At 34.0% G+C, this 25,334-nt stretch overlaps 1 protein-coding gene across 2 annotated transcripts in view; it reads left to right on the top strand.

Moving 5' to 3' along the window:
• Positions 1 to 368: 368 nt before the first annotated feature.
• LOC149789178 (ubiquitin-like modifier-activating enzyme ATG7) overlaps positions 369 to 25,334 on the top strand; it is a 76,566-nt gene continuing 51,600 nt past the window's right edge. Inside the window, exons 1-11 of one of the 2 annotated variants that reach the window (XM_089975319.1) lie at positions 369 to 662; positions 3,825 to 3,879; positions 7,632 to 7,749; positions 8,252 to 8,329; positions 12,009 to 12,125; positions 16,065 to 16,211; positions 16,513 to 16,601; positions 19,546 to 19,667; positions 20,038 to 20,128; positions 22,689 to 22,833; positions 25,133 to 25,297. In XM_089975319.1, coding sequence (XP_089831445.1) covers positions 524 to 662; positions 3,825 to 3,879; positions 7,632 to 7,749; positions 8,252 to 8,329; positions 12,009 to 12,125; positions 16,065 to 16,211; positions 16,513 to 16,601; positions 19,546 to 19,667; positions 20,038 to 20,128; positions 22,689 to 22,833; positions 25,133 to 25,297 — 1,266 coding nt within the window. In that variant the 5' untranslated portion in view covers positions 369 to 523. Of the gene's footprint in view, positions 663 to 1,226; positions 1,422 to 3,824; positions 3,880 to 7,631; positions 7,750 to 8,251; positions 8,330 to 12,008; positions 12,126 to 16,064; positions 16,212 to 16,512; positions 16,602 to 19,545; positions 19,668 to 20,037; positions 20,129 to 22,688; positions 22,834 to 25,132; positions 25,298 to 25,334 lie in introns of those variants that run through there. The other variant, XM_089975320.1, reaches the window with a different exon arrangement.

Genomic DNA, 25,334 nt, shown 5'->3' on the forward strand with positions numbered 1-25,334 from the left:
GTTACGTACTCCCACCCATCGACATATTCGTCTACGGATAGTTTCCATAGCATAGTCCCTATTTTCAGTGATCACGGCTATTGATCTCCCTACTGTCCATGTATGTTATGTATATGATATAATGTATTGTCTGTTATGGAATTTGTGTTAAGACCAGCTTTTGTATATATGAAATCGTTTCCTCTTGTTGACCTTCTAGCCGTTTGCTTTGTTCTTTCCATATCGAAGACATTCTTCTCAAGAATGAGGGTCTCCCACGTTCTGCACAGCACAAGTTGAGACCATGTCGCATGAATGACATATGGGTTTCCCCCTGCCATTTTAAACCAATCAAAGCAGGAAAATCATTCTGTTCTATCCAACCGGAAATAAACATTGACGCCTCTAGTTTCTGCTTATTCTATATAAATCTAAATTTACTTAGACATTATTGCATAGATTATTGCATGGTCTGTATTTTTATTTCTTAGACATACTTAACTTGTAAACGTTAATTACATTACCGTGACGATTGTTTAAGAAAATGGCTGAACTTCAATTGCAGTTCGCTCCATTGAACAGCATTTTGGATGGCGGTTTCTGGCACAAGTTGTCCAACAACAAACTCAATGTGTATGGTTTAGATGAAAGCCCTAAAGCAATACACGGTTTCTATTGTAATGGTTCGTATAGCCTTTATCTTTATAGTCCGGATTTTATATAATAATTCAAGTACTGTCGTATCATTTATTTTCGTTGGGCGCAATTTTCATGGTTTTGTATTTTTTTTAAAAAGGCATTTTCATGGGTACTTAAATTGGTGGTTTTGCCTGTCGAAATTTGCATATTAGTAGGTATTTAATTTCATGGTTTAACCTCTACAAATACCTAAAATAAAGCATACAAAAGAATAAAATTATGCCGACGCAAACGGCGGTCACTTTAATGTTTAAAACAACACTACCACCTGTAATCAGCACAAATTAAAGATCTGGCAAGTTCAATACTTACACCGTATTTTCGACCAAGTGAATAACATCAGTCGAAGCCGACGCAGTCAACAACACTAAAACAATACTTTCATCTCTATGAGCACAAATAAATCACCTGTCAAGATTAATCACTTTCACCATGTTTTCGTCATCAACGGAAGCTGACACAGCCAACAACACTAGGCTAGTCAGTTATTAAAGTACATATGAATAATCGCTTACTTAAACCACTGTTCACCCAGTTGCACTGTCAGTACTTTCTGATGATCATGATGTTAACATGGTGGCTTGAGAGTGGTAAAATTCAACTTAGACCCCCCCCACACACTGAATGGATAATTGCATCTCACATGACAATGAGTGAAAGATCGATCCTAATTATCAGTGGTTTTGAGAAAGCTGGATTTGTTTAATTCAGCACTTCAGTGATTATTTACCTGAGAAGAATTTGTGAGTACCATGAGACTTGATTGACATGATGTTGATACAGTGGCTTTGTCCAAAAATATGTGAAGTGTGAGCTTTAATACTCTGTTGTAATTAGTGTATATACATAGTGTTTCATTAATAATAGTGTTTCAAGAAATAGTTATAGTATTTTACAGGATTGTTGTTTTTTTTGGATTAAAAATGCATGGATAAAATGAAATGTGCTTTCAGAAAGATTTAAATGTTTCAACAATAGTTGTACTGGAATGAAGGATAAATTTAAATAAGTATTAAACTTAATTTTCATATGCTGTTATTTTGTATTATTTTGTCTTTCATTTCCAGTTTTACTATTGTTTGAATACATTATGCTTTTTCTCTATTTTCTCTCTGTCCTTACCTCTCGTATCAATTTAAGGCAGTGAGTGTAAAATTATGGCTATCGGATACCTTATCAAACTTGTGCATAGAAATAATATAAAATATTTATAATTCTTGTTTCAAAAGGCTAAAATGAAAAATAAAACAAACACATGCAAAAGCTAATATTTAATTACCAGATTACAGTATTGATCTTGATTTATCAAATAATAGTTGCTGTGTTAATCTCTAGGAATGAAACACAGTAAGAAAACGGGGGTCGGGTCATCATCCTACGTGGCTCATTTTTTGTTGGGGATTTAAATTTGTGGTATTATGGTTCAGCTCAAAATCAGTAGCAATACATATTCAAGTTAGGGAGGGTATATAAATATAAATTTTATTGATGTGTATCTTACATAGAATATTACATAGTGGTTTATAAAAAGCTATGGTGCACATTTTCTATATAAAAATCCAAAGTTTCAAATACATTATGCTAATCTATGTCCCAAGTTTAGAGGATTGTGTTCCATTGCAAAAGATTTGCAATCCAATGCATCTCTTTAACTGATATATCAATGTCATTAAGATTAAACTTTGTTAGATAAATCTTGTGATTTTAAATTTGTTCATGATTCAGAAAAAGTAAAATAGAAAAAAATTTAAGACGTCTATCAGTGTCTAAGAGAAAATTTTGAATGATCAAGTAGTAGATTTGGAAAACAGTGAGATACTCTTTGCCAATGACTCAAATCTGGTAAGATATTTGAATATAATTGTGTACTAATCATTATACTGAATCTGCATTCCATGTATATGGTGATATTGTATATGAGAACAAAATATAAATTGAAGAAGAAAAAAAACTAAATAAAGCTTTATGCTTTCATAGATGTACAGTTCTGTATATTTTCACAATTTTATTTACAAAACGCATGTAATTAAAAAGAACATTTTATATGGATGTATATTGTAAGTAATCTGTTTGACTAGCTCAATGCAATGAAAAGACGATGCTTCTCCATTAGCATGGGGTTTTATGAGAAAACGGAGTGTCACTGACACCACAATCCCAAATTAAACAGTTTTTCATTATGGTCAAGTCTCATGTCATGTTTGGGATGATTACAAATAAGATATTGACTCTACCTCAGTACAAGCTATTCTCACTCATAACACATCATACTGTATAAAACCCAGTGTTATAGTGAAGGATCAGTCTAATAACTGGGGCTGTCATAAGGGGTTGGCGATAGGGGGTTACCAGCTGGGGTGCCAATCTGAGGTGGAAGGGGGAACTATTTTGTGGAATTTGTGGTATATTTTTTTGAGAATGGGTGGTTCCAAAGTTGATGCTCTCCCAAGGGCACTGTTTTGTCCAGTGCAATCTTTTATGGCCCAGTTTTTAACATTATTGACTCATCTCCAGCAGGATGAGTAGATCCTTAAAAATAGTTCCAGCTCTATTCAAGTTTTATGACTTTGAGGTATGGTCCTAAGTTAATATAAGTTTTGGGTCTGAAGGTAAGAATAGACATGAATTATGGAGAAAAATATTTAAGAATCTTTGAAGCACCAGAAATGCAACTGTGATGTTTAAGAACTGTTAAGCTTTTGAAATATTCAATGCTGCTTTACCTGAACCAATATTGTCAGTTTTAAGAATGTTTCTGTTTCAGTTAAAGTTAGGCTTTAGTAAGTAGATTCTTTAAGCAATTTAATTTTATTTATTGCACTATATATAGATTCACTGGAGAAATGATGAAAATAGTACAGACTTTTAATATTATTAAAAACTCAGCATTAGATTCGTTAAGGAGTAATTAACTTAAAAAGTTTTACAAATCATATACATATTTGCTAAATGGTAAATGATAAGAAATATACTCGGATGCAGGAAATCTCAGCTGATAAAATACCAAAGTTTGAAGCCAGATGACTCTATAATCAACTCATCTTTGTAGTATTGCATCAAAAATGTAATAAAATTATGGGTACAAGTTATAACTAGCATAATTTTATTTGTCTCATTAAAGTTAATAACAGACTTCATCTTTTCAGGTGACCCACCAGGAATGGCCTGTAGAATGAATTTGGAGTATGTAGCCTTTGATGTGTAAGTTCTCCAGCAGTGTATTTAATCTGAATTAATTAGGCCTGCATGGTTATCATATGTAGGAATCATTATGTAAACTTTTTATGCCAGTATATAAATTCGTTTCTAGCAAATAGAGTATGGACAAGAGTTTTATATTAGTGATAACATTAGGATAGGCACCAATCTTGCAATATGATGGGTCAAGATCCAATTCCTAAAGTGCAATGTGGGATTAACAATCACTCTTCAATGGATAATCTTTAGTTCCTGAAATATATACCTTCTGTGAAAAAAAGAGATGTATATAAACACTTTAGAGCAGGGGTATCAAACTCAAATCACCCTGAGGGTGGCATGAAGGCAACTTCAGTGGCCCAAGGGCTGCCCCACCTTTGTTATCCCTCATGACACTTTGTGATGCCAATCATTTTGTGGGCCACAGGATACGGCTTGGTGGGTCGCAAGCAGCCAGCATGCCACATGTTTGAGACCCCTGCTTTAGAGGCTTTACTTTTGAACAGATTCCAGTCACATTTACTATATAGGCTTATACATGTGCAGTGTATCATCAAGATCTTGGATGAGTTTAATTGTGATCAACATTTCTGTATATTAATGTGGTAAATTTGCATCTAATTTGCTGACCTTATTACCATCAGTAACCCATACTTGCTGTGCAAGCTCATATTATCAAGATCTTGGACAGTTTTGATTCTAAGAACAATGCATAATAATGAAGTGTTCTTGACTGAAGTTGTTAGCGCTCTAGAGGATTAATTCCTGCAAAGATTTGGACCACATATATCGTCAAGGTCGTAGATGAGTTTGATGATGAGCAACAAGGTCGTAGATGAGTTTGATGATGAGCAACAAGGTCTTAGATGAGTTTTATGATGATCAACATCCATACATATTAAATAGATGATTTTGCTTCTTATAGGCAGAGATTTGTACCACTCTGAAAGCCATACTTTTTAATTTAAGATTTTGGTATATATATATATATATATATATATATATGCAATAAACTGATTACGAACAGTGCGAAACTAGTATCTAACTAGCCTGAGCACTTTCAACTCTTTAATGAGTCTTTTTCAAAGGCAAATACAAAACATAGACAAGACAACAAATAAAACAGAAAAACGGTTATGTTTGCAAAACTTTACATGGCTGACTCTACAGGAATTAAACCTTTTATTCTATTATGTGTCACCTAGTTTGTTTCAGCTTGTTGCTGATACTGGAAAATATTTGTATTGAATGAGAAATTGATGAGCCATAATGACATCTGTTTTTTTATGTAAGTGCAAATTATATCCCGGATATTTCATTGTTGTAGTAGTCATAGGCTAGTAACCAAAATTAGAGAATTATTTAAAAGAAAATGTCTTGGCTGCAAAAGATTATTTTGCTTTTGGAAGACTCATTCAAGAGTCGAAAGTGCTTAGGCTAGATAGATACTAGTTATGCACTGTTCATTGTCAATTTATTGCATTTATTGCATTTATCTTAATCAATCCCTGACACACGTGATCCCTTGCTGGATCCAGTGCATTCAAAAGGATTGTTATTCTCCATATGATTTGTATTCTTTATACATACATATATATATATATATATATATATATATATATATATATATATATATATATATATAATCTTTGATGATTTGATGAAGACCATGCATTTTAATGAAGTGTTCTTTTTATTTGTTGAAGCTTATCAGACTTGGTATGTAAATGTATATGATACATATCTGACATAAGTGTTATTAAGAGCAAAGCTATGCTTATTAATAAAGTGATCTGGCATGCATTTGACTTGTTACCGTTCTTCGAGGTCTTATATATATATATATATATATATATATATATATAGTCAAATCCACTTATCTTGATTACATCAGAGGTGTCAAGTGTCAAACAGTTGTCAACATAACCATGTCCCAATAAATAAGGTTTCATTTTATTCTTAGGTTTACTGGGTTGGTGCCAACAAACATGTCATATTTGTAAGATTAATTATTGCTTTTTTTAGTATTTTTGCGATTTCGTGATTTTTTTAGATAGAATTCAGACTCTGTCTGTACATAGCAGACAATACAAAGAGAATGGTGTAAACAATTATGTATATGTACATATGTGTGTGCTCTCTGCCAGACTATTTCCCGTCTTGAAAGACAACTCTTTCCAAATGCTCATTTAGGCGTGGTGCAGTTGTGAAGTCTTGTTCTGACGAATTATAAGGCATGTACATGACATGGCTGGGAAAGACAGAAATTAGTCTACTTGCCGTGAATTTTCATAGAATTGCACCAACATTTGGACTTTTGCTTTAATTTTTATTTTTAATTCTGGACAAGTGACAAGAACTTTTAAATGACCAACACAATTTTTTAAATTGTCCCAGGCAGGCTGGTCACAGAATTTTTCTGTTCATATTTGTATGGTAAATGCTGTGTGAATCATCTCTGCTACAATTGGATAAATTGGTATTGTATTTACAGAACCATTTTTTATGCAAATATTGTGTTTATTTCATTCTTAGTCAGTGTACAGGTACTTGTGATCATCGTTGAACGTTTGATGCATAAAATAACAATGATAAGAGTTTCTAGTCATGTGTCCTACCATTAAGTTGTAAACATTTTCGTGAGCTATCTAATAAGGTGCTATGATTGATAAACATAACTGACAAAGGGCATTTTTAGATTGTCACTATGCCATAATTATTAATATATGAATACAGAAAAATGAACGCATTTTTTATACACTATACCACTTATTATGTTTATCGATCTGTCTGTTGTTATTTTTTTTTAGCACAGTAGCTTGATTTGTCTTCCACATACAGTCACCAAATTGATTTCAGGGATTAAACGGCTAAGGTCATTGTCAGTGTGAATGAAAGAACAGAAATGGTTTCTGCATATTGACTTAAGTCCTCTACCATCTACATTTACTAAAACATTGTGGATGTCTTGCATGTGGGATAAACAAGTACCCATCTTTGTGGTAGCAAAATGTGAAAGACCAAGGTCACTGACTGAAAGCCGAAAGAAGAAATATCTGCATAATAACATGAGCTATACATCACAGACCTGGAGCAAACGTTGTATTTGGCTTGCAAATTTGGATACGAAGAAGCATTTCAGTACTGGGATCAAAAGGTCAAGGTCACTGGAAGAAAAAAAATGATTTATTCACAGTAACTCATTATTTTTTCATCTGTAGTTATCAAACTCTGGATGAAGGCAAATCCTATCAGTTTTGAGATCGCAAAGTTAAAGGCCAAGGTGAGTGTGAATGGTTTAAGCATCAGTGCTATGTTACAGACCTGGTCCAAACTTTGTGGATTGCTCTGCTGAGAAAGAAGCCTGTTTATTTTAGGATCACAATATAAATGTTTATTGTAACTGTGACTGAAAGAAACATATTTTGTGCTTAATAGTTGTATCATGACCAAATCTTGTTTTAGAGCTTGCACTTACGGTATGGAAGGCCTATTATGTATTGAGGTCAAGGGCTAGAAAACTGGATATTGCAGAATAACTTAAGTTAGACCTTTGATCAAACTTTATAGATAGCTTGCACTTAGAGCCATAAACTATTGATTGTGTGGAAAAAAGTTACTAGATCACACTCTTGGTAAGTCTAATAAGAAAATAATGATTTTTGCACAATAAATTTAGTGTCTTAAGTTCCTGCATAGGTAACTGTTAAACACAGGGCAGATGTATAATATGCCATGCATTTGTTTCCATTCAGAGATTTCAAACCTCCTGTAAGGTGTTTTGATTGTCATGGAACCCTGATCAACACAAACACCATTGACAAATTCAAGGATTGTGACAAAAAAGAGCTGCTGGCCTTGGTTGGGAGAAAGGTAAAGTTGTTGTCAGTAAATTTCAAATGAAAACTAGCTTTTATGGCCATCATTGCAGTTTATATAGTTACTTGATGGGTTGCAAAATTGAAATTAAGTCCACAGTAATAGATTTAACAGTTAGACTTATCAAAAGATTTGTTTTGGAGTGCCTATTATTAAATTATTTAATTATTAATTGAATTTTAAGTTATATTGCAGATTTTTTCGGATGAATTCAGTGAAATGGATGAAACTGTATTATTTTATGGGGTTGGGGTGGAGGGGAGTGGAAACATGCAATATTAGATTCAAATCTTGTTTACAACAAAAATCTGCTGGTTTTTTTTGACATTTTACCCATGTATTGTTTCAGTTAATACATATTTTAGCTTTGTTTACTCTTCTTGATAATTGATGAAACATGGAAATGACTTGGGTCACAAATGGGTAGAACTGAGTTAACTCTTTGCAAGTGAGTATATATGTGCCAACAAAGACTTAATAAATACTTTATTTTCAGATATGGCAGTCTATTACAAGTGGAGAGGCACTAAGTAAACCAGATCTTCTGTCTCAGTTTCTACTACTTACATATGCCGTAAGTACAACAGTAAAACTTGCCTTGAGAGACCATCATTCTGACAACAAAAGGCAGTCCCTCAAGACAGGTTTTTGTTTATAAATGGTCTGTTATTGTTAACAATATTACTTGCATTCATCTCAGAATAATTTTATATATCAGTAAGGATTTATTGATAATAAAACATTCACATATATGCTTGCAAAGATGTTAACACATTAGTGGTAATAAACGACTGCTGTAGTTTTGATTAGAACTAGGATATATGTATTTATATATAATGTCTATGACTATAAAATTAACTCAACCAAAAATAGGAAGCTTTACAATGTCTATAAAATTAACTCATCCAAAAATAGGAAGCTTTACAATGACTGTAAAATGAACTCATCCAAAAATAGGAAGCTTTGCAATGTCTATAAAATGAACCCATCCAAAAATAGAAAGCTTTTCAATGTCTATAAAATTAACTCTTCCAGAAATAGGAGCTTTACATTGACTATAAAATTAACTCATCCAAAAATAGGAAGCTTTGCAATGTCTAGAAAATTAACTCATCCAAAAATAGAAAGCTTTACAATGTCTATAAAATTAACTCTTCCAGAAATAGGAGCTTTACATTGACTATAAAATTAACTCATCCAAAAATAGGAGCTTTACAATGACTGTAAAATTAACTCATCCAAAAATAGGAAGCTTTTCAAGGACTATAAAATTAACTCATCCAAATATAGGAAGCTTTGCAAAGACTATAAAATTAACTCATCCAAGAATAGGAAGCTTTGCAATGTCTATAAAATTAACTCTTCCAGAAATAGGAGCTTTACATTGACTATAAAATTAACTCATCCAAAAATAGGAAGCTTTGCAGTGTCTATAAAATGAACTCATCCAAAAATAGAAAGCTTTTCTATGTCTATAAAATTAACTCTTCCAGAAATAGGAGGTTTACATTGACTATAAAATTAACTTGTCCAAAAATAGGAAGCTTTGCAATGTCTAGAAAATTAACTCATCCAAAAATAGAAAGCTTTACAATGCCTATAAAATTAACTCTTCCAGAAATAGGAGCTTTACATTGACTATAACATTAACTCGTCTAAAAATAGGAGCTTTACAGTGACTGTAAAATTAACTCATCCAAAAATAGGAAGCTTTTCAAGGACTATAAAATGAACTCATCCAAAAATTGGAAGCTTTGCGATGTCTATAAAATTAACTCATCCAAAAATTGGAAGCTTTGCAATGTCTATAAAATTAACTCATTCAAAAATAGGTGGGGCCCCGAGTGGCCATGTGTCTAAAGCGCTCTTCGTTACAGATCACTGCCATCTCACCTCTGTCTGCGCCGGTTTGAGTCTCAGATTCAGCCAATGTGGGTATGTGAGAAAGCTTGCCAGTAGCTTCTCGTGGGTTGGTGGTTCTTTCCGGGATTTTCCCGGGTTCTTCCTCCACCATTAATACTGGCCGCCATGTATAGCCTATCGTTTGCTGAAAAATGGCATTAAACCCCACAACAACAACAACAACAATCATAAATAGGAAGCTTTACAATGTCTATAAAATTAACTCATCAAGAAATAGGAAGCTTTACAATGTCTATAAAATTAACTCATCCCTTAATAGTAAGCTTTACAATGTCTATAAAATGAACTCATCCAAAAATAGGAAGCTTTACAATGACTATAGAATGAACTCATCCAAAAATTGGAAGCTTTGCAATGTCTATAAAATTAACTCTTCCAGAAATAGGAGCTTTACATTGACTATAAAATTATCTCATCCAAAATTAGGAGCTTTACAATGACTGTAAAATTAACTCATCCAAAAATAGGAAGCTTTACAATGTCTATAAAATTAACTCATCAAGAAATAGGAAGCTTTACAATGTCTATAAAATTAACTCATCCCAAAATAGGAAGCTTTACAAATGTCTGTAAAATTAACTCATCAAGAAATAAGAAGCTTTACAGTGACTATAAAATTAACTCATCCAAAAATAGGAAGATTTGCAATGTCAATAAAATTAACTTTTCCAGAAATAGGAGCTTTACAATGACTATAAAATTAACTCATTCAAAAAAGGAAGCTTTACAATGTCTATCAATTTAATTCATCCAAAAATAGGAAGCTTTACAATGTCTATAAAATTAACTCATCAAGAAATAGGAAGCTTTGCAATGTCTATAAAATTAACTCATCCAGAAATAGGAAGCTTTACAATGACTATAGAATTAACTCATCCAGAAATGGGAAGCTTTACAAAGACTATAGAATCATCTACAAATGCAGCTGACTTTTTAAGAGACAAAGACAGAAATTACCCAAGGCATAATATTAACTCAGTACTAGAGTAAAAGCTGGGTGAGATGATTTCTCATTCTCTAATTATTACCTCAGCATTGTGCTGGTTTTTCAGAGCAGATAAAGTAAAAAGTAACAAAATATACAATGTTCATCCAAGACTGCTTTTTTAAAATGAAGGAATGGTTAATTGTAATGATTTCATAATACCTTTGGCACTACAGTGGTAATTATTTCATGTTCTTCAGTCTAGTGTATGGTCATTTGCTTGCTATGCACCCTGTAGCTTTAGCAAAATCAGTAGTCAGACAAAACTTCTTTTTTATCAGGGTTCAGAACAACCTGCACTACACCTGTCAACTTTTCTCAGTAACTGTGTTAAAGAGGATTTTGTAAATGTCACAGGTGTTAATATCTGGTTTTGTGATGTGGTTAAAGAGGATTAAATATATGTCACAGGTGTTTATTTCTGGTTTTGTGATGTGGTATTCATATCAGTGTTGAAATATATATTTGTCCTAAACATCATGGTTTCTGGTTGCATTTAGCTGGTGGTTGCTTTTAGGAAGTGGTTCCCAAACTTTTTCGAGCCCCCCCCGCCCCCCACCTTGGTTATCCTCAGCACACCCTACCTTACCCTGTAAAAAGCATTATTCAGCATTAGTGCCCCCCCCCCCCCACTCCATAATCCCATTGCCCACTTTTGGAACCACTGCTTTGGACAGTTTATTTATATAATACAATCTGTCATGATGATTTTGGTTGTAATTGACAGATGGCCACTCATAACAGAGGTCTCTAAAATCAGGTTTTAATATTAAACTTTACTATTAAATTTGCAACAACTGAAAATTACCAGAATAGTTGTAAAGTACTTTGCCATAGCATGTACTGTCTGTACTCATACGTTGGAGCTAACTGCAAACAAAATGGACCCAGATCTGCCATCACATAATGTGTTTTCAGATCATGATCTGTGTTGTTTGTTCTATTGATTACTCCTAACTAAATGATGTAGATCCAGGTCTGTCAGCACATTATGCAATGGCAGATCTTAGTCTGTGCAGTTTGCAGTTGGACTTGATTTATGAGTGTATATGATATACATAGTTTATAGTTGTTAATGTTGTTTCGTTAACAGTGAATCACTGTTTTGTATATTTTATATACATCATAGTGTTCATGTTGCTTTTTGGAATAAGGGAGAACTGCCTTTGTATTCCAGGTAGTTCACTTAAAAAAAATTCATTAATTTAAACAAAATTAATAGAGCTTACTTTCAACTTCTGTGCTGATTTAACTACTTGGGAGTCAGGACCTATTTAAAGATTTTTTTTAGAAACCGTTTATGTTCAGATAATTAAAAATTAAATTTAAGAAATTTAATCTCCAGGATTTGAAGAAATACCATTATTACTACTGGTTTGCCTTTGCTTGTCTGTGTCCCTCTGAAGATTTCAGACTGGACAGAAGTCCACAGAAGCTTCGTGAAAGATTAACTCCTTCACAGGTAAATATGTTTTGATGCCAGTCCATCAATTTGTTTTGTGTTGTTAGATTTATAAGGGGTTATAGCAGTGTAAGAGCAGATGCAGAATGTATACAGGGAGTGTTCAATTTTGGGAGGCAAGTGGTTCATTTATCTTAATATGGTCATGTTTTCTATTTGTCACAGGAAACTTTTTAACTTGAAAAATAGGTTTAACTGAACTCTTGAATCTGCCACCTCACATGATGGCTAAAGGGAAATACATTTGGGAAACAGAGACTGTAACATACCATAGGTGATTGTTATGTTCCTGCAATGATGTAACATGCCATAAGTGATTTTTATGTTCCAACAATGGTGTAACATGCCATAGGTATTTATTTCCCCAGAATGATATAACATGCCATAGATCAGGGGTGGGCTTACAGCCAAGGGCTTTCATGCGGCCTGCCAAGGGTTTTCATGCGGCCTAGGAAAAAGTCATCATTCGCACTGACTCTGTTTATGTTACTCTGTTTACCAAATAAATGTGCTTCTTTTGAAGTTTGAGTTTAAGTTTTCAAATATTAACAACATATTAACAACTGAAAATTAATTATGATGTTATTTAGAAAAACCTAAAATTATTTTACTTAATGAACTATGCGGCCCGCAATAAGGTGTAAATTTGTGTATGCAGCACTTGCACTGGAAAGTTTGCCCACCTCTGCCATAGATGATTGTTATGTCCAAATAATGATATAACATGCCATAGGTGATTATACTTATGCCCCCACAATGACAAGCCATAGGTGATTGTTATGTCCCCACAATGATATAACATGCCATAGGTGAGTGTTATGCCCCCACAATGATATAACAAGCCATAGGTGATTGTTATGTCCCCACAAGGATATAAAATGCCATTGGTGACTATTATGTCTCCACAATGATATAACATGCCATTGGTGATTGTTATGCTCCCACAATGATATAACATGCCATAGGTGATTTTTATGTCCCCGCAATGATGTAACATGCCATCGGAATTTAGTTCCCCATAATGATGTAACATGCCATAGGTGATTGTTATGTCCCCACAATGATATAACATGCCATAGGTGAGTGTTATGCCCCCACAATGATATAACAAGCCACAGGTGATTGTTATATCCCCACAATGATATAACATGCCATTGGTGATTGTTATGCTTCCACAATGATATAACATGCCATAGGTGATTGTTATGTCCCCACAACAATTTAACATGCCATAAGTGATTTTAATGTCCCCACAATGATGTAACATGCCATCGGAATTTATTTCCCCATAATGATGTAACATGCCATAGGTGATTGTTATGCCCCCCACAATGATGTAACATGCCATTGGTGTTTGTTATGTTCACACAATGATATAACATGCCATAGGTGATTGTTATGTCCCCACAATGATATAACATGCCTTAGGTGATTGTTATGTCCCCACAATGATATAACATGCCTTAGGTGATTGTTATATCCCCACTATGATATAATATGCCATAGGTGATTGTTATGTCCCCACAAGGATATAAAATGCCATTGGTGATTGTTATGTCCCCACAATGATAGCAAAAGAGGGCATATAAGTTTTTCCACTATTTCACTGTAAGTCCACATGTCTGTGTTTTTCATCCACATGGTAGTTCATCCACCAGAAATCCATAGTAGTACTTTAGCATAAATTCTATTTAGGTAAGAGCCATGAAAGTATACATACTTTATTATGGTCATAAGTACATGACCTCAATAGATTTTTATGCCATTAACTCAAGTTTTAAATTATTTGTATGCTATACATCAAATTTTAAATTATTTTGTTTCATTTTTAACTTTTTGGACTTAAATATTTTTGCAAAAACTTTGTTAAAGCTCCATATAGCAAGTACAACTTGGTGTAGAGAAATTAAATTTAGAGAGCATTTTTGTATTAATATGTGTATAAACATTTTATTTTCATTCGATTACAACAGTATTTCAGTTTGTGTTTATGTTTTAAAACGTTTTTGGAACTTTAGAAAAAACTTGTTAGCATGAGTAAGCGAAAAGGTCTTCAGATGGACAAATCAAGTCAGCACCACATGTCTCACAACCGTAGACAGAATTTTCTGAAGCAAGAAGGCTGTCCACTCTGAAAGCATACAAAGGCAAATGTCATACCTCTCCAGGCATCTTTACCTCAAATAGCTAATTTCCTCCTCAGGTTTTTTGAAGGGAGAAAGTTAGCACTGAGTATGGTAAAAGGTTACCACTCCAAGATTGCTGACACCTTTCATCATCGTGGAAGAGAGGATGTCAGACAGAACAAAGACATAGCCAACGTTCTCTCCAACTTTGATTATAAAAAACATTGGCTCTGTGCCCAAAGTGGAACCTATCATGGGTACTAACCTGGATGAACAAGATACCATTTGTACCACTTTCAAAGGCATCACTGGCTTGCCTTTTATACAAGACCTGCTTCCTCATTGCAATAGAGATTGGTATGCAAAATCAGCAAAATACATGCCCTATCAGTGGACCCAAATTACATGCAGTTCCAACAAGAAGGGGTCTGTTTTTCTCATGATGGCACCCTCTTTCATCCACCCTCTTTCATCACTAAGAACAGGCTTCAGTACATGGGTAACCAGACTTATATAATTAAACTACTGTATACTCTGGACACTTCAGGTCAAGGCCACCTAAAGACCCAGCACAGGCTTTGAAGTGGTATCTTAATGGGAGATCATGCCTAATTTTACCTATCTATCAGCAAACACTCTTTCATCCTTGATAAAATTGGTTATTTGCTCTGCATATTAGGAAAAAAAACCTAGTTCAAATGAAATTATTACACACACACTCCTGAGGTTAAAGCAGTTTCCACCAGCCTAGCATTTGACCAGAACTGTTCTCTGACATTATTAAGCATGTGGGAAGGAGATCGGAATCCACATTTTTCAGCTTTTATCTCCAAAATCTGTCATCCCAAATGGCTCAATACAAAATTTTGGGACCTATATCAGTGGCACAACAGTCACCTTTCCAGGTTACTTGACAGCATCTTAAGATGCAGCTTCATGACTTCTGCTGGATTTGCGGGGGTGACAATTTTCCTTATTTGAAGCCACTCCCTGACAGATGGAGTCTTCTCCAGCTGGGGTATCTAGAAGCTATCCCACATACCTTAACGGACTGCAGATGGTATCTGGAGAGTAAGGGTATGTATCTCCCTCCACCTCTTACCTATTCTTCTAAGGTATTATAATTGGGTGGATACTTACCCAGTCATAATGGACATACATCATCCCAGCCTCTCCATAGATACAGCCACATAGAGAGCATGCCTTATGCTCCAGTAGTAACTGAAATATGCACAGGATTTGCCTCCAAATCCTTATGCCAAGAATAGATCACTCTGCCCAACTGCCACCTAGGTGGGCAGATAACTTTTAGCTTCTATTAGCTAAAGATGTTATCTGGGAGGGCTGAATTTGTGAGTCAGTAGTAGTTCTCTTACAGTATTATAACTGGGTAAGTATTGTTGGTAGTATCTCATAACCTTAAATGATGTGAATTCACTTTTCATGTATTTTTCTACAAAGCACAAATGTAAAGACCCAGTAAATAGTAATTCTTCTTTAGGAAATAATAGTACCCTTCCTTATGTACAAGTTCAGTAACCCACATTTTTTTTGCAAAATCATGAAATTTTGTGCACACAAAAGTATATTAATTGCATACAAGTTCATACTATATTGTCAATTCAACCAACAGCAAATATTATACTTCATTAACCTAAAATTTATTAATTTAATATTAGTGTTATTATCGACATCTTTTAATCACCACCACCATTTCTGTCTTCATTATCATCAGCTGCATCAGCAATAATAAGAACAGCAACAATATTACCAAAAGTTAGCACATACAATACTTTCTTGTCTTTTGTTGTAGATGGAAAGTTTGATAACTGCATATGATGAATTTCAAAGTCACCATAACAACCACCAAGGGTATTTCATTGTAGTAGAGACATTGGATGATGTGTTAAAAATAGATTCTGTGCAAAATATATCAGAGTACCTGAATCAGAATACAAAGGTAAGTTATGTTGTACATGAAATGTTTTCTTTGGAATAAATATTATCCACATATATTGATACTAGTGTGTACTAACATCATTTTTATACCTGTTGCCTTTTTTGGGTTGCAGTTACAGGGTTAGCCTACTCGCATCACCTAACATCTACATAAAGTTTTGTGATACTGATTCAGGGTATCTGTATAAAATGTTTTTTATAATACAGAGGATTCTTGCATATAAAATGAACACTCATGTAAAATCCTATATGAAATATACATATTGTCTCTACATTTCATAGCTTCCTGTTTTCCTTGACAGGTGCTGTTCGGATTTTCAGACCCTTGCACTCTAGAAGGGAACCCTGGCTGGCCTCTAAGAAACTACCTAGCCCTTATCTCTTATTACTGGTTTGTATTTTTATCTTCTCTTACATTTTAAACAGCTTTTCTCTTGTCTTTCTGGCATTCAGTGAAATTAGGGGTTAATTATTGATAAGAATAAATTCGTAAATTGGATTTTATGTCATTTTATCAATTGTGGGATATCCAAACTTAATGCAGTATAGCAGAATGACAAAAAATTAAATGAATGGGTCTGTGGATGTTTGGATTTGGATAAATAAAGAAAACACCAGTAAATTGTTTTGTAATAAATTTACAGCCTACCAATTTTTATAACAACTGGGGTTAAGATAGGTTCATGCTGAATGAAAATTAATCATTCTGTGTAAGAACATTAATTATGATCAGTAAGTTTTAGGTTTCTGAAACTTTACTGAAATACTTTTATCTTTTATCTGGACCGATGTTTGCAGTAGTGTCAGGGAATAAGGGACATCTAAGACAAAACATCCAGAGTCATGATATGACTGTGTTATATTTTAATTCATGTTATAACAAAAGCACATTATAGCAAAGTTTCCTATTATAAATGTAAAAGTCTTGTACACACTCAGAGCTGGTCAAATCCCATAAGCCCAGTTCTGGACTATTCATTTTTGGATTCGGACAAACAAAATTTCTAACTAACAAATTGAGGATTTAATCAAGCAAGGCTCATGACAGTTTTTGATCTCATAAAGCACACACAACACAGATATGCATGACACCAGCCAGCATGATGTGCAGAAAAACTCTGAAGTTAAAGTGGTCAATGCTCCACTAAGAAAGGTCATTTTAAAATTAAATGAGAATGAAATGAAGAAAAAATAAATTTGAGTTCTCTTTAACACAGCCTGCAATCTAGCCCTTTATGGACAACCATTTTCTGAAATGGAATTACTGTGTGCACTCCAGGAGAAAACTTGGTACTAAATATGTTTTACATTATTTCTTTTGATTTTCCTATGGATTAAACAGCATATGTCTCATTGAATTGAGGTAGACTTTTTTGGGAAAGTACAGATGTAGGTGGAAAAGGGAATTTTCTAAAACCACTCGTCCTGAAGAAGTGGTTGAAACATTTTGATCAGCCCTGATGCACCTGTATAAATGTATATGTCTCCTTATTCTCAGGTAGATTATCAACATATATTTTGAACATTTTGATAAATTATTTTGCTGTCATGGTAACACATCGCAATGATATTTTCCATTATTTATTGTATTAAGGGTACACAATTTGTTATATTTTGTGGAACAATGGACATATTAGCTGTTGTTAAAACCTCAAGTTGCTGAAGAGATTTGAGAATTTTATTGAAAGCTGGGACTAATACAAAGATATATCTGATGATAGCAAAATTGTAAGATTTAAGCAAGTGAAATTTTCCAAAGTAAAGTTAGCACAAATTTGACTTGAAAATAGTTGTTACAAAAAAAATCTGGGTATGTGAGAATTCTACTGGTAGCTTCCCACTGGTTGGTAGTTCTTACTGGGGTTTTCTGGTTTTTCCTCCACCAAGTTATACTGGCCACCATACATAGCCTACCATGAGCTGAGAAATGGCATTAAACCCCAAAACAACTACAACAACAACAACAGCTTATTTTAAGAAAGTGTCATTAGGTCTTATAATTATTGTTAGTAATCTGGTGATTTTTAAATATCATTTGTTTGGTTCATGAGAACTGATCAAAAATTGATTTATTTGTCAGAGCTTTTTCTGTATATTTTTCATTGATTATGTACACGTTTTTGTTTACTTGGAAAATTTGTTGCCCTGGCATAGTGGTTAGCATTGCTGGATTCATGACCAATAGGGTGCAGGTTTGAATCCTAGAATTGAATGAGTTCAGATCAGGTAATGCCAGTTGCCTACTTGTGTTGCAAAACACCAAATGAAACCAAACCAAACCTACTTTGGAAAGTGGTTTCTGTAACAGAAACAAAATTTGCCATGTTCTTGGTATGTTCATTGTACTAAACAGTCAAAGAATTATATCACAATAAAAGACAATTTTACCTTCAAGCTTGTTATCCAGATATTTTTCTTTTTTTCTTCTTCTTTAAATATATTTCCCAGTCATAATAACTCAGGAGAACAACTATTATCTTGTAAATCCAGCCCTCCCAGATAGAAATTTATAGCTAAAAAAGCTAAAACATATCTCCCCACCTAGGTGGCAGTCGGGCAGAATGATCTCCAATTGGCGGCAAAACCCACAAATATTTCTGTTACTACTTCTGCTCATGCTGAGAAGCATGCCCTCACAAAAGTCAGATTTAGTGTTGATACAAGTTCTCACTTCACAAGGAAAGTATACTCCATCTATATTTCCAGTTTTTCTACATCTATATTCATTTGGAAGGTCATTATTTAGACGCCCTGAGAGGTGCTTAATACAAAATCAATGTTAAAGTACATAGACATTTTTTGACAAAATGAACCTTGAGGTGTGATCCAGTACAATCCAGATTGAATGTTGTGTGCTGTGATGTCACAATGAAGGTTATGCACATTGATAAACAAATTCGTACTATCCTTGATTGTGACGACTCCACTTGATTCGCTCTTATTTTGACCCAAGTTTAGTACATGGCTACCATTGTAAAGTCCATAGCGATAGATAATTTTCATCTGGAGTGTTTCTTGGTGACAGTTAAGATACAGAGCATTCAATAATCAGGACTGAATAGGCTTTGGTTAAAGAAAATTAGTGTTAAATTTTAAAAGAACAATTTATATTTAATTTAAAATTAGTATATGCGCATACGTGACCCATGCAACTTGTACTATAGTTTACTTTAATTGGAATACGTAGGTTTATTATTAAGATTTACATTTAAGTTGCTTTTTTTAAAATTTATTCAGTCTTAAAGGTTTAGCTCTGTGCATTTCAAAAACAGCACACTAGTGTCAGTGTTGCATATTAATTGTGAAGTTGATAATTGATCTGCTTTGCTTTATAGGTACCCAAGTCTGCAAGAAGTTGAAGTATTATGTTTTAGATGCAGAATTAAAGATGGAAACTGTGACATATCACATAGCATAGTGCTAACAGTAAAACTGAGTCCAATGACCACTGAAGCAGGTAAATGTAATCTGCATATTTTTAGCCCAAGGTCCTGTTCTTAGATCCAACAGTCTGCAAATTCTGCACTACTGTGACTAAATAAATTATAAATGTTAAATATGAGTGCTTTAAAAAAATTTTTACAGATAATTTCTTACAATTATATCTCATATGGAGTGTATCTCTTATTGGCAATGAGATGGTGATGAGACAAAAGGAGAATTAGAATGGGAAAACACATGTACTTTTGCTTTGTTTCAAAAACATTGTTACATATTCTGCATGTATTTTGTTTATTTTATAGGCAATGGTCTTATGCACCCTGCTGTTGCAATTGAATGTATGCATTCAAAAACTGATTGAAAATATTTTTTTTATTTTTTTACAGATCTTCCAAAGTGTGTTGGATGGGAGAAGAATGAGAGGCAGAAACTTGGGCCAAGAATGGTCAACCTTAGTGCCTCCATGGATCCATTAAAGTAATTTTATACTGGAATCAGTGTATTTTTCTTTCAGTTCTAATATTATGCAATGTACAGTCATTTATTATTTCCTCCATAGCTCAGTTTCTTATTTTCCATAGGAGTGTTAAGAGCTGATGAATTTTATTGTGTGATCATTTAAGTTATAATTGAAATTCAAATTATAGTATATGCAATGGCTTACCATTGCTAATCCAATGCTTTTGACTGCTCATTTTGCCCTGTTCCACCGTACACCACCTGACTTGAGACAACCCAAGGATCATAATGCAATATCTGCATGGTCATGATGAATGTGGACTATATATATAGTTGGTCACAAAAATATTTTTACTCTATGAGCATATGTCTTCTTTCATCTGTGTTTACCTAGCATAGCATACAGACATGTCACCTTTCATTTGAACCACTCCGGTGGCCTAGTGGTAAGAGCATCTGCCTCAGATGAGGGATGTTGTGGGTTTGATCCTTGGCCGAGTCATACCAAAGACTTACAAAAATGGTACTAACAGCTGCCTCGCTTGGCTCTCAGCATTAAAAGGTTAGTGTTCGGACTGATCGGCCTGGTGTCAGGATAATGTGACTGGATGGGACGTCATGCTACATGTCTGCAGCATGATGCCCTAGTGCTAGACATCACTATAAACCGCCACACTGCAGACATCATAGCAATATGACTTAATTTTTTTAAAGCTACGTTAAAAGTCCAAATCACACACAGACACCTTTCATTTGTGTTGACCTAGTGTAGCATACAAACATGTCACCTTTCATTTGTGTTAACCTGGTGTAGCATACAAACATGTCACCTTTCATTTGTGTTGACCTGGTGTAGCATACAAACATGTCACCTTTCATTTGTGTTGACCTAGTGTAGCATACAAACATGTCACCTTTCATTTGTGTTGACCTAGTGTAGCATACAAGCATATGTCACCTTTCAGTAGGTTGATTAAAACACCAGATATGTATAGTTTTGCCTCCCGGTAAAAATATTTCATTGTTTTTTTATTGCTAATATTAAAGATTCATTGAATTTAGTGACACTAAAATTTTATGATTTACAGTATCTTGTATCTGACTAAAGATAAAAATGTTTACAACATTCATATGTTACATCGGGCTAAATTTATATATTTCTTTTTAATATATTCTTATCCAGTAGGGATATTTTGATACAGTAGGATTAGTTGAACTATCAGTAGCATTCAGTAGACAAATTAACATCATTTTTGAATCTTATGATCTTAAATTTACAATCTAGCCAGTTTCTAATTGTGATCAGACCTTCCATAACAGAACACTCATAAGAGTGTAGAAAAGTAGTCAAAATTCAGGATAGGTTTGATTTCAGAGTGTAAGTTTGCTATCTTCAACCTGCCATGATTCATGCCCTTAATGTGAATTATAATGCTTATATTTTAATATTGCATCAAACCCATCATAGAAAGTGTTCAACCTTAGCTGCTTAATTTATTTATTGTTGAAAAATGTTTATAAACTTTCCAAATTCTCTGCCAGCTACCATTTTCACAAATGTGTTGAGATTTGTCTATTTCTGGAAGTACATCAATGGTTCTTGCCCCGAAATAAATGCTACGTGACTTAAGATTGGAATGTGACATTTACACTAATATGTATAATTCAATCGTTTATGATGTTTTGTGTTATTAATATTTGCATCTACAATGTATTTCATTTCTTTTACACACATATGAACTGCAATAAAACAATTATGACAAAACTATCAAAGAGAAAAAAATGTAAAATGCATTTTTTTCTTTCTATTTCTGTCAAACATTCGATAAAATGACATATTTATACACTTGGTGAATTTTGTTTTTTTTTCAATGTTATTAAATAACATTGATTTTTTCCCGTAAATATTTCTATGAAAACTTTCATTCTGTTTAGTTGTCTGTTTGATTCATTTTTCCTAACATGGTATAAGAAGTGCATTTAAAGTAACCATTTTTTTGCATTGCTTTTGCCATCACAAAAATATGTCTTGGGCTTCCTGCTAATAAAAAGGTCCTGTAAACAACATGTGAACATCGAACCTGACTTGAACAGTTAACACCTTCTGTACAAACTTGAGGCAAAAATGGCATTAGTTAAATTCAACATTTCTGTTCTGCTTTCTTTTATTTGGATTAAAGTTTATTTCATTGAATATTTTTTAATCTGTACTTACTGTGATTGTCAATGAAAGGAATTGACCCAGTTAATGACATCAGGATCTCAAAAGAAGCACATGAGGTTGCGAGAAACAATGCTCACAAACCAAGGATGGGAATGAAGTTAGGACAGTTGATGATATTTCACACAAAAATGAGAAGGATAAACTTTGATTGCTATTTGGATGCCGGTCTAAAAATTAAGATGGTTTGAAGGAGATGTTTTAATTTATATTTATGCTCAAGGAGATCTTTTCATTCATAGTTATTTTCATTGCTGATCCAATGCATGCATTGAAGTATTGACATTATTTTCTGCCAAACCAATGTTATTGTGACATCATGGATTTCAGTTTGAATTGAAAACAATTTTGCTTCAGATTATCTGAGTCAGCTGTTGACCTAAATCTAAAGCTAATGAGATGGAGGTTACTCCCTGACCTTGACCTTGACCTGATTGCAAGGACCAGATGCTTATTACTAGGAGCTGGGACACTAGGATGCAATGTTGCTAGATGCCTTTTAGTAAGTATAATGTTCTTCTCTTCAACAATTCATACTTAAGCAAACTGTTGTTCTCAGTTCATGTATCAGACCAATAGATTAGAGAGATAAACACTCACATGCATAAACAAACACTCATACATACATACATACATACAGACACACACACACACACAGAGAGGCCCCGAGTGGTCTAAAGCGCTCTCCATTACGGATCATTGCCATCTCACCTCTGTCTGCGTGGGTTCAAGTCTCGGATTCAGCCAATGTGGGTATGTGAGAAAGGTTGGCAGTAGCTTCTCGTGGGTTGGTGGTTCTTTCCAGGGTTTTTCCTCCACCATTAATACTGGCCACCATCGTGTGCTGAAAAATGGCGTTAAACCCTACAACAACAATAACAAAATACATACATACATACATGCATACATACATACATACATACATACATACATACATACATGCATGCATGCATGCATGCATGCATGCATTTCTGTCTCATTTTTTCACATTTATCTGAGCTTTAAAAGTTGACCTGAAATCCTCAAAATCACAGAGTCTAAGATTAGAATTATTTAGTATGATAATTTATGTGATCTCATAAAATTTTAACTCTAATTAATCAAAGGTTAGCTAGATGCCTTAGTTCTTCTAATAAATGCCTAAGGGGCAGTGCAATTTCCAAAGGTGGAGGGGGGGGCCTTGAATGCCTGACACCACTGTTTGAAAATGTTCATACATTAATTTGTCTTGATTTTTCTAGCAGTCATTGGATTGCTGATATATGTATTTAATTATATATGACATACCATAATGAATATGTACAAAATCCATAACCCTCGTTATGGTATAAATTTCTTTTTTCTTTGGAAAAAAAATGTGGGGGGCATTTATTAGAAGGGGGGACTTCTATTAGAATAACTATGGTACTACTACTATTACTACTACCACTACTACTACTACAACAACAACAAATAATATCCTTTTTTAAAGAGGGTAATTTGATAAGTTAAATAAAATTGATATCCCCTGAGGCCCATGACTATAAAAATCAGTCACATTAATGCAAAGCATCTTTATGTAGTTTTTCTCTCTTGAAAATAACCATTTACAAGTAAGCACATCAACAAATACATGCTAAAATACATTATGAAAGTAGGGGGATTTAACTGCATATATAATTTTTTTGTTTCATCTCTCCAGTAACTATGTTTTGAAAACAACTTTCAGCAAGATTTTCTTGTATACTTAGCATATGTCGAACACCTCGCCTTATATAACATGGGATAGAGTGGACATTTCCCATAGGAGCATATCATGCAAGGCTTCATTTAAATGTACAAAACATTTACCCCTAGACCACGTGCAACTTCAGCATTTTCCACTACTTGAGTAAGAAGAGTGTGTCCTTGCCATTAAGAAAAATAGAATATTATCAGCCTGCAGTTTCTTTATCAGTTAAATATTAAATGAAAATGCAACATGTCACATCATTGATTTCTTTTGCAAGAGAGAGATAGAGATAGTGCCAATCTTAAGACCTAGCCCATGGATGCTTTAGATATGTAAATATATGAAAATGTTGCAAAGCAAGAGCACGTATTATTCGCACTATCATTGACTATTATGCTTATTGCACACGGGTCCTCCAGTGGCCTCACAAGCTCATGGTTGCACATTTGGCTGTTTACAAAAAGTTGCTTGGCCCTTTCCATCGAGGTCAAAAGGTTAAAAACTCATATCTTCTGATCCAGTGAATGAATATGCATTACGTTGTCACAGTGAAATGTCTACCAAATTAGGATTACCAGCTGTAGTAAATAGCATTCAGGTCTGCCTTTTATGACATGTAGATACAACTTGCTTAGTTACTGATATTTCTGATGACTTTTTTTAAGGCTCAGTTTAAATCAAAATATGTGTGAGAGCATTTAACCTGTTTATGTACATTATTCTTGATGATGATAATTTATCGAGCATGCATTTTATCCCATTTGAACTGCTCTTGAGGACAGGAAGATACACTCTTAGTTGTTTAACTTAGCCCAATGAGACTTATTTATTAATCTCTTTTTCCAGATTTGTATCATTTAAGCTAGATTTACTGCTGATTTGATCCACAAGTTCCATCTCAGTGGTCATTCCCACTGTCAAAAGAGATTTAGCTGAAAATTTGCATGCTATAAAATGAAAATCCGCATGCTATAAAATGAAAATCCCAATTCTAGGTAAGTAGAAAGTTTTTTGTTTGTTTTCTAACCCAAATTAGGGTTTCATATTGCATAATTTTCTTGGACACCCTTCTCATGATTTTATGTTACAGGGCTGGGGTGTGCGAGCCATCACATTTGTTGATAATGGCAGCGTATCTTACTCTAACCCAGTCCGACAGTCCCTGTTTGTATTTGAGGACTGTACAAAGGTCCCTGGGGGCAGATCAAAGGCTGAGGCTGCAGCAGAGGCCCTGACTAAAATATTTCCAGGGGTGGTAAGTATTGAAGTTGTGTTTTGCCTGCATCAGTAGA

This window comes from Sinohyriopsis cumingii, chromosome 11, assembly GCF_028554795.1.
Source record: "Sinohyriopsis cumingii isolate HCF-2022 chromosome 11, ASM2855479v2, whole genome shotgun sequence".
Classification (NCBI taxonomy): Eukaryota; Metazoa; Mollusca; class Bivalvia; order Unionida; family Unionidae; genus Sinohyriopsis; species Sinohyriopsis cumingii.